Source organism: Brachycentrus maculatus, unplaced genomic scaffold, assembly GCF_059751285.1.
Source record: "Brachycentrus maculatus isolate JH-2025_06_01 unplaced genomic scaffold, ASM5975128v1 h1tg000119l, whole genome shotgun sequence".
In the NCBI taxonomy this organism is placed as follows: domain Eukaryota; kingdom Metazoa; phylum Arthropoda; class Insecta; order Trichoptera; family Brachycentridae; genus Brachycentrus; species Brachycentrus maculatus.
The window spans coordinates 2,708,562-2,719,522 of record NW_028280872.1 but is presented as its reverse complement, the minus strand read 5'-3'; the positions used below and the strand labels follow the sequence as shown (position 1 = coordinate 2,719,522).

Below are 10,961 nucleotides of genomic sequence, written 5' to 3'. Positions count from 1 at the left end.
TAAACTAAATATTTTCAAATGGAGAAAAAACCTTCAGGTTTTACCTAACAAGATCTGTTGCACAGTAAAAAGTTCAATAAGAGGCTTGATATTTATTTTTAATACATTGTATTATATTTTTAAACTTTAAAAACGTTCTCTTGAAATATCAAGTTTTTTTATTTATGACGTTCTTGAAAGGAGTGAGCGATATGGTTAAAATACTTTTCCCGTATTGTCATTGTTTTGATACAGTGACCTCCGCGAGGATACAATGAAGATATTTTGAAGGATTCATTTCCTATGCTTAATTTAGCAATACATCTAGTTCAAACAGCCAAACAGACGGGACATTTTATATATATGTACTCGTATTTAGATTGCTTTATTTTTAGCAGGTCACGTACCATGTCCGTTTGAAAGCGTGGCTTTTTCAAATTTAATCCACGTGGCGATGCCCCTGTGCTTTGTTGCCGATGCGAATACAAGTCCAATGTTTTTTTTTAACGTTTGGGTGCCATTTTACGATTTGATTACGACTTCGCGATAACATTGTTGCCAAAACTGAAATTAGTCGCGATGCCAGAGAATCGGAGCGGTTGTTAACTTTTAAAATTGCGTTACCAACTTATGAAGTACTGGATTCTTAGTAGATTCTAAGGATTCTACGACTCTTAGTACTGGATTTATTTTTTCCTTAAAATAGCGTCAGATCGAATTGTGAATTAGTTTTAAGGATGAGAAAACCCGGATGCCCGTCCAACATATTTACAAATTTTCATCGTGATCGTATAAGCAGTAAAGGCATGCATAGTCACAAACAAACCAACAAATAAACAAATGTACCTTTTTTTGTTTTTATATAAATATAGATAAAAAATATGTGCATTTGCGCATGTGCGTATGTGCGTATGTGTATATATATATATATATATATATATATATATATATATATATATATATATATATATATATATATATATATATTTATATATTTATATATATATATATATATATATATATATATATATATATATATATATATATATATTTACATATATATATATATATATATATATATATATATATATATATATATATATATATATATATATATATATATATGTATATATATATATATATTTATAAATTTATATATATATATATATATATATATATATATCAGCGTTATCGATAAAATTAAGAAAGGTGTGTTAAGATGGTTTGGACATGTAGAACGAATGAGTGAGGAAAGAACGGGAAAAAAAAATTATGAGGCGAATGTTAGTGGGAAAAGTAGCAGAGGAAGACCGATAAAAACATGGCACGATCAGGTATGCCAAATACTTGAAAGTGGTCAGGTTAGGAGTCGTAACAATCGGCGGGTATGTATGAGGAGATGCATGAACGTGGAAGAGGCGAAGAATGTTTGCGAAGACAGAGTAGTGTGGTGTTTTATTCTCTCTGCCTACCCCTGCGGGTAAACGGCATGATGGTTAGTTAGTTAGTTAGTTACATCGTAGACTTTTATTTTATTTCTATGGTATCCTAAAAAAAAGGGTAAAAAATGCAGTAGAAATGCGATCTCTTATCGACGAATGGGCGGCAAAATGATGTACAATAGATGCTCGAAGTAAGTACGAAGAGACGAGCGTAGGATAGAGGCGGTTGGAGACTGACCACGAAAGAAGCAAACCATTCATCACTAAGATGTAACCCACGAAGAAGAATTTCCTACAATGAAATACGTTTTGCTACAATAAACAAACCACGTTACCTAGTAACTATCAATGAAATCTCATATTGTTGGGTCGATATTTGGTTGTCATCAACTATTTATTCAATATTGTCAATTTCCCAGTTAAATATAAACACAGCTCTTTCCAAAAGTCTGTATTTTGAACCAAAATATATTTATAATAAAGCAGGATTTGAAAAAAAATATAATAAAATTTCTTTTTTGTGGTGGGTGGCTACTCGCAGAAATTTCGAGTAAGCAGAGTTCCCTGATGTGATTCTACATTCGAATCGCTGTCAACGTTTCGACTTTTCAAAATTAGCATTGAATATCATAGGAGTATTGCTCTGTTCGGTGCAAATGTCGGGCGAAAATTGTCCGGCGCGAAAGCCGTCGCCGAAGAAAAATGCCGCTAAAGAAGCAGGTTCGGCCAGCGGCAGGGTGAGCCCGAAATGCTCCCAGACAGCTCTGTCGCTGGAGATCACCATGAAGGACTTCTTCGACTTCATGAAGACGGCCTACCAGGTGTACGAGACCGTGGAAGGCGCGCGCGACACCGTCCCCAACAGCTTGAAGATAGATTGGGACGAGCTGGAGAAGAATCCCGTCGTCAAGGTACGAGAGGCTTTATCTTAAACCTTCCCCTCCCGGTGATATATATTTAATACAACTCGACTTTTAAAATGAGATTATCAATATAAAAGTGGAGACTGACCGGAGCATTTCGTCGTAACGTAACACGTTACGATGCGAGCATTCAGGCAGTCAGTACAGCGAGCCGAACGCTCCATCCATAGTTTCGGATGCTCGGTGATGCTCGCCGCGAGCGATGTTACGACCTTAATGATAAATAGTAATATCTTAGACGTTTCTTAAAAGTTATTAGAGAAGATGCATTTTTTACAAGGAGAGGTAATTCATTCCATAGTCTGGCCGCTTGGACATAAAGGAATTACTAATATGATGAATTAATGATATGTTATGGCGAGGAATGCAAAGTGTTATTTCTTTTTAGTTGGTGGTATCATTTATGATGATTACAGAAAATTGAAGTTACGTTCACTGTCACTATTTGTCTCTTGTAATCTTTTGTGCGCTTTTATATTAAGGTGATGATGGACATGAATCCCGTGGACGGGGACGACTACACGGCGGTCCGGAGGGGCTCCGAGGGAGGCACGGCCCTCGAGGCCTTGGAGTGCGGCCCGAGCAGCAGTTACTTCATAGCCGACATCAATCCCAAGGACCCCCAATCGGTGGGCAAATTCAAGAAAGGTAAAATCATTTGGTCGGACAATATATGCAAAGAAAACACGTCATTCGTGTACAATGCGATTTTCAAATCATCAAACGACTCCGCCGCCACGCACTAAGGGGTATTTGTGCTAATTAGGCGGCCAAAATTTTATTTGACAATAAATTTTTCAAACCCTTATCCGCACCCCAATGGTGCATAGGGCAGTGCATCATACAAACGCAGTGTTACCTTGATCGTTAACACATGAAGGAAAGGTGATCAGCCCTCCGCTTCAGGTACCAAACCAGGGTAATATGGAATAAATATTAGAGTGAAAAAATCACTTATATTAATTTGACCCCCCTGGGAATCGAACCCGGGACCTCCATAACGGTAGCTGAGTGTGCTGACCATTACACTACGGAGGTGGACAAAAAACAATTAAGTTTTTCCACTTTTATTTTATTTTACCAGTGACAGGGTTTCGTCGTTACCGATATCATCAAGTAATTTACGCATTACGGTTCGAGTTCTTTACCTTCGGGTTCTGAAATATAACATGAATTAGTTTAACTCTTACCACTCTGTAGGCCAGACATTCTGGCCCGTATGATTCTAGTAGGCAGCTCCGTGGGCCGCAATGTCTGGCCCGCGCAGGTATAACTTTAATCACTGATTTCTCTATCACCCAAGCATTATTCTACTAAAAAATAATTAAGATAAATACACTTAATATTAATTAACATGGTCATACGAATTGCCAGACAGAGTGTCCCAAAATTAGGGAACCAAAATAATTATTTGAATGGTAGAAAAACGTTGCATTTTTTTGATCAGAGTATCTGAACATTTACGAGAAAAAAAGTTCAGAGTGGAAAAGGTTAAAAGAAAAAAAATTCAAACAATTTAATTTTGCACTAGTATGATTCATTGACCATGATTCCGCAGGAGTCCGCGGCTAATCTCAATGCATTTAATAAGAACAAATTCTTTACTTTCAAAGACAATAAATAAAACTGCGAGGACTCACCCTGAAGTATAACAACAACCATTTGGAATTAAAAAAATAGAGAAAAATCTACAAAAATAATGGCTTTGAACCGACTAATATATTATTTATTTCTCCATATATTTTGATAACAATTATCAGTATATTTTTATGCTTACCTGTTATATCCGAATCCATCACATTTTTTTTTCCAAACGAACTCCAAAATAAAAATATTTAGTTTTTAATTCATTGATTTTTCGAGGATGCCTTAAAACGACGCGAAAACTTAGAACGACAGTCGAATTCAAACTGACATACACCGGCCCATGCTTGGTATTTAATGACAAAAAGTGTCGTTCATTATTTGATGTCTATTCCACATTCCCAAAAACAAATGTGTCGGGTTGTGGTCCCGTGGTTAGTGTCACGGACTCTGAAGTCAGAGTTTCTCGGTTCGAACCCACTCTACCACAATTTGATACTTATTTCTAATAATGAGCCGCTTAGGCGCACAGAAATGGTATGAAATTGAAATTTTTGTGTTAATAGTACAAACAGAAATATTTCTCTTTTTCTTTAAAAAAAAAAAATTCCTAATCAGGTACAAATTTTACGAAATCGATTTATGGCCAGCTAATTACTGGAAATACCCCTACGTGCTATACATTAAAGGACTAGCCGCCGACTCGGTTTGACCCTCGGTAAAGCGGACCGCGAGACAGTAGCAAGGCCGCCAGGAATTAAGGAATAATAAAAAAATAACGACTTAAATTCAAGTAATAAAAGTCGTGGATCAGATTTATCAATACGAAAATTGTCAGGTTGAAGAGAAAGAATATGTCGCTTACTCCTTTCAACAAAGTCATATCGCTCACTCCTTTCAAGAACGTCATAAATCAAAAATCGTCAATTTTCAGTTGTGCATGTTTTCGGAATGCCCAGAAAATGTACTATATCCCAGCAAAAGCGGCATATTTTTAACTTAATATTTACCCGCTACAGGGCAGAAAGTGTTGTTTTTGCATTTTGAAGAAAAGGTATTGTTTTTTTTTTTTTTAATTTACTAAATATTTTTCGAATGGAGAAAAAACCTTCAGATTTTACCTAAAAAGATCTGTTACACAGTATAAAAGTTTAATAAGTGGCTTGATATTTATTTATAATAAATGCATTATATTTTTAAACTTTAAATACCTTTTAATCAATTTTTGATTTATGACGTTCTTGAAAGGAGTGAGCGATATATCAAAAATCGTCAATATTCAGTTGTTGCTGTTTTCGGAATGCCCAAAAAATGTCCTGGTTCCGACCCTAATATATGGAAGTGAAACATGGAGTTGGCAAAAGAAGGATGAAAGTAGACTGAATGCAGTCGAAATGCGATCTCTCAGAAGAATGTGCGACAAAACGATGTATGATAGATGTTCGAATAGTGAAATAAGGAGGGAATGCAAAGCTGTGACGAGCATTATCGATAAAATTAAAAAAGGTGTGTTGAGATGGTTTGGACATGTAGAACGAATGAGTGAGGAAAGAACGGTAAAACAAATTTACGAGGCGAATGTAATTGGAAAAAGGAGCAGAGGAAGACTTGGCACGATCAGGTATGCCAAATACTTGAAAGCGGTCAGGTTAGGAGTAGAAACAATCGGCGGGTGTGTATGAGGAGATGCATGAGCGTGGAAGAGGCGAGGAATGTTTGCAAAGACAGAGTGGTGTGGCGTTCTATTCTCTGCCTACCCCTGCGGGGAAGCGGCGTGATGGTTAGTTAATTAGTTATAAACAAAATAAATAAAATTAAGTAAACTGATTATGTTTGTCATCCTATGACTAATCGCCTCCATGTTGATAACGATTGATGTTGTTGCTATACGAAAACAGTTTTCCAACAGGAATACTTTTTATCATTTGAGATTTAATATGCTTCATACGACTAAAAAGCTGTTCACACGTGTTTCCAAATAGGGAAATCATTGAGAATTATGTTATTTATTGATTCGGCGTTTAATTTGTAGAACTCCATTTTAATTTATGTATTAATATTTAAATCAAACACAGTTTTTTTGAGTCTTCTATGTTGTTAGTTTTAGTCAGAAAATGTACTATATACCAGCAAAAGCGGCATAATTTTAACTTAATATTTACCCGCTACAGGGCAGAATTTTTTTTTTGCATTTTGTAGAAAAGGTATCGTTTAATATTTTTTTTAAATGTACTAAATATTTTTCAAATGGAGAAAAAACCTTCAGGTTTTACCTAAAAAGAGCTGTTGCACAGTAAAAAGTTCAGTAAGTGGCTTGATATTTATTTTTATTACATTTTATTATATCCTTAAACTTTAAAAACGATCTCCTGGAAAATCATGTCTTTTGATATATGACGTTGTTGAAAGCAGTGAGCGATGTGTGATAAGTAGTTTTTTGGACGGCGGACTAAGACAACGTTAACGCACTTACTATCTGCATCCAGTGCGAAAATGGGCCTGTCTTCCTTAGTATTTAAAACATTGTTTAAGAAAATAATTAAATAAAATAATAAAACCCTTATTCGCACCCCAATGGTGCATAGGGCACTGTGTCATATAAACGCAGTGTTATCTTGATCGTTTACACATGAAGGAAAGGTGATCAGCCCTCCGCTTCAGGTACCAGTCCAGGGTAATATTGAATAAATATTACAGTGAAAAAATCACTTATATTTATTTTACCCCCCTTGGGAATCGAACCCGGGACCTCCAGAACGGTGGCCGAGCGTGCTGACCATTACACTACGGAGGCGGACAGAAAATAATTATTTTATTTTATTTTATAATTTCGTTTTTGCATAATCCTCACCGGGAGTAAGTTTCTGCGAACAAAACTGTATCTGGGGGGGAGGTCAGTTTTTTTGCATTTTTTTTTACTTTTTATAATTATATATCATATTCGATGCGATAAGCAACATTTTTTCTTGAATATTTTATTTTTATTTACACCAGTAAACATGAGTTATCGAATCTTCGATAATTTTTCGGTAAATCATGCTTTAAACATGTATTGATATAAATCGTGTCATAAATCATGTTTTGTATCGGCCGCACATGAACGGCCATATTCCTATGAGGGAAATTTGGTGTGGCCGTATGTGTGTGTGTGCGCGTGTGCACCATTCGACTTTTCAACACAACTTTGCCACAATTGAATATGTCAACAAAAACAAATAATTAAATAAATTGGCTTTAAATCCAAACCTCTAAAAAAAACACTCTTTATTTAGAGTTCAACAACTTGCAAAACATTGGGTAGTGAGGTTTGCGATTCAATTTCCGCTTTCTCCTTCTCATTGAAAAAAATGATTAAATTTTGATACCTGTATCAATGTATTTATTTATTTTTTTTGTTTTTTTTTTTATTTATTAATTTATTTTCATAATACATAGATACATTCAATATACATATTCATTTCATATACACATTTATTATACGTATTACGGCTCTTTAGGCATGGCCTGTGTTGAGCCGAATACTAACATGGTAATACAAAGTTTATATATATATATATATATATAACGTGGTAATATTTTCTTTTTGAAAATTAAGTGTAAATAATATGTAAAGTGGGTGTATAATAATAAAATAAACAATGTGTTGCTTTGTAATTAAAGTTTATTCTTAATTTATCTTTATAATAATTTTTATATCTATCTATCTATCTATCTATCTATCTGATTCTGACAGTTAATAATATTATCGGAAGTCTTTTGTTTTATTCTGAGCGACGCATGCGGCATCTGGTGGTAGAACTGTTTTATGTAGGTACTTTTTGTAAGTACTTAATAAAATGTATAGGTAGGTACCTAGGTATTTTATTACATCTCCCCCCTTGGGGATGAAAATTCATAGTAAAATTTTCACTCGTCCTCCGGATCATCTTCTTGTAGTGAAGGGACTGGTATAAGTTTAGTGATATGATAAAGTTTTTATTTTTATTTTTTCCTCCTATCTTTTTTCCTTCTTTTTTTTTTCTTTTTTTCTTTTTTTTTCTTTTTTTCCGTTCTTTTTTTTCTTTCTTTTTTTTGTATTTTTTTTTCTTCTTGACCCTTTTAAAGTAGACACAGTTTTTCTCAATCCATTTGTTTTTTTTCTTTTGAATTCCTTCATTTTTATTCAGATCTCTTAAAGTATCTTCTAATATAACCAAATGTACAACTTTTAATTGTTCATCTGCATTTTTATTCGATTCTAAAACTGGGTTCCGGCTTAGACAATCTACTTCTAAATTTTTCTTTCCTGGAGTATATTTTATTTCATCTTTCGTATAAGTTTTTTCTACTTTATTTTTATTTTCATTTTTCAAGCACTGTTTCTGTGTTATTTGTATGTCTTCATTTTTATTCTGATCTTTTAAAATATCTTCTAATTTAACCAAATTTACAACTTTTAATTGTTCATCTGCATTTTCATTCGATTTTAATACTGGATTCCTGCTTAGACAATCTACTTCTAAATTCTTTTTTCCTGGAGTATATTTTATTTTATCTTTCGTAGAAGTTTTTTCTACTTTATTTTTATTTTCATTTTTCAAGCACTGTTTCTGTGTTATTTGTATGTCTTCATTTTTATTCTGATCTTTTAAAATATCTTCTAATTTAACCAAATTTACAACTTTTAATTGTTCATTTGCATTTTCCTTCGATTCTATTACTGGATTCCTGCTCATACAATCTGCTTCGAAATTCTTCTTTTCTGGAGTATATTTTATTTTATATTTTGTAGAAATTTTTTCCACATTATTTTTATTTTCATTCTTCAAGCACTGTTTCTGTGTAATTTGTAAATCTTCATTTTTATTATTAATCTTATCATCCTCCTTTGTTTTAAACCAGCACGTTGCTTCAGAGTGATATCGAGTTCCCTTATTTAAATTTTCACAAATCTTACATGGACTTTTATCTTTAATTTTATCACTAGTTCTTAGATTTCCACGTCTTCTTTGTTTATCTTCTAATCGTTTTCTTTGATCATCTTCTAATTTTTCTCTCTCACTCCGAACATATTGTAGTAATTGTTTTAATACATCTAATGTTTCATAATTCATTTCCAATTAACAAAATTGTCGTTTTATAACGTGGTAATATTTTCTTTTTGAAAATTAAGTGTAAATAATATGTAAAGTGGGTGTATAATAATAAAATAAACAATGTGTTGCTTTGTAATTAAAGTTTATTCTTAATTTATCTTTATAATAATTTTTATATCTATCTATCTATCTATCTATCTATCTGATTCTGACAGTTAATAATATTATCGGAAGTCTTTTGTTTTATTCTGAGCGACGCATGCGGCATCTGGTGGTAGAACTGTTTTATGTAGGTACTTTTTGTAAGTACTTAATAAAATGTATAGGTAGGTACCTAGGTATTTTATTACATATATATATATATATATATTTTTTTTTTAATTTTTAATATATATATATATATATATATATATTTTTTTTAATGATTAGATTATAAACATAACATACAGGAGATACAAAAATAATTTATGTTTTAAGGTTTTTCAATGTGATAATTACACCTGGACTTTAATTAATTCACTTTCCACCTTGTCCCTTCCAATGTTAAGTAACCATCGACGGACACTGTTCTTAAAGACCTGATCACTCCTGGAAATCTTAATGGTTTCGGGCAGCAAATTAAATATTTTTGGAGCGAGGAATGAAAAATTTTTTTGGGCAAAACTTGTTTTAACGGCTGGGCCAATGTAGTTTTTATTTAATGCTGCCCGGGTTCGAATAGTTTGTTGCGTTCTAACTTTTTCCATTTTATTCCAGAAGTGAATCAGTACTTCCTTGACGAACAGTTGCCGTACGTCTAGTACCGTATAGCTTGTAAATAGCTCATTGGATGGGTGTGTCGAGTTACATTATATTACATATTTCGCATTACAGGAGAGCTCAGAAGAAATTCTTTGGGCACGTTCTGTAGGAAATCCAAAAAGGAGCCCAAGGGCGACACGGACGACAACTGCATGGACTCCTTACTCCTTTCCAAACTTTCAGAGGTAATCTTGTAAGATAATCTTTTAAACGTATCACTCATGTAGCGCATGTTTTTCAATATTTTTTCACATTTTTGAATGAATAATTTACTAGAAATCCCTTTTTGCAAATCCCGACTCGCGAAAAGACACTCATTTTTCATACCTACAAAACTGTTAAATTCATTCCACAAAGATTAAATGCTAAATGTTAATTTAATTACCTTAGTTTGTTTCGGTTTAAAATTTTGCTTAAATTATTTATTGAAAACAAACATATTTCAGTTCTTTTGGTCTTTTAGACTCATCACTCATGTAGTACATGTTTCAATGATTAAAGAAAACACTTCGTTTTTTACCACTTGAGTTTTATTATAGACTACATGTTTCAGAAGTTAAACTTCCATCATTCAGGTCTGTATAATAACTAAAATATAAAATATAAAATTGTTCTATAAATAAGGAGAGGGGAAAGTAAAGGGAAAGGGTTAGTCAAGGGGCGGAGTTTGAAAACAAAGGAAAAATGGAAAATTATCTTGAAAATTTAGAAATCCAAAAAAACCTAAATTCTAATAATAATTTATTAAATAATATATTGTTTCAAAATTCTTCACCGTTGCTTTCCATTTTTCCGTTGTTTTCAAACTCCGCCCCTTGACTAACCCTTTCCCTTTACTTTCCCCTCTTCTTATTTATAGAACAATTTTATATTTTATATTTTAGTTATTATACAGACCTGAATGATGGAAGTTTAACTTCTGGAACATGTAGTCTATAATAAAACTCAAGTGGTAAAAAACAAGTGTTTTCTTTAATCATTGTAACATGTCTTACCACAAAGTTAATGCCGAAACAATAAATAAAATAGTTAGTACATGTTTGCTAACTTTTTATTTTTCATCTTTTTTCCTTTTTTATATTTTTATTTTTCGTTTTCTGTTAAAGTCAAGTTTTTGTAGCTTATATTAACAATTTTAATCTAATTTTAATTCTTAT

General features: G+C 32.8%; 1 protein-coding gene across 2 annotated transcripts in view; it reads left to right on the top strand.

Moving 5' to 3' along the window:
• The window catches only part of LOC148309659 (uncharacterized), a 67,726-nt gene that overhangs the window by 23,363 nt on the left and 33,402 nt on the right, over positions 1 to 10,961 (top strand). Inside the window, exons 2-4 of one of the 2 annotated variants that reach the window (XM_088259634.1) lie at positions 2,055 to 2,332; positions 2,827 to 2,992; positions 9,877 to 9,989. In XM_088259634.1, the coding sequence (XP_088115760.1) occupies positions 2,078 to 2,332; positions 2,827 to 2,992; positions 9,877 to 9,989 (534 nt within the window). In that variant the 5' untranslated portion in view covers positions 2,055 to 2,077. Of the gene's footprint in view, positions 1 to 1,603; positions 2,333 to 2,826; positions 2,993 to 9,876; positions 9,990 to 10,961 lie in introns of those variants that run through there. The other variant, XM_088259633.1, reaches the window with a different exon arrangement.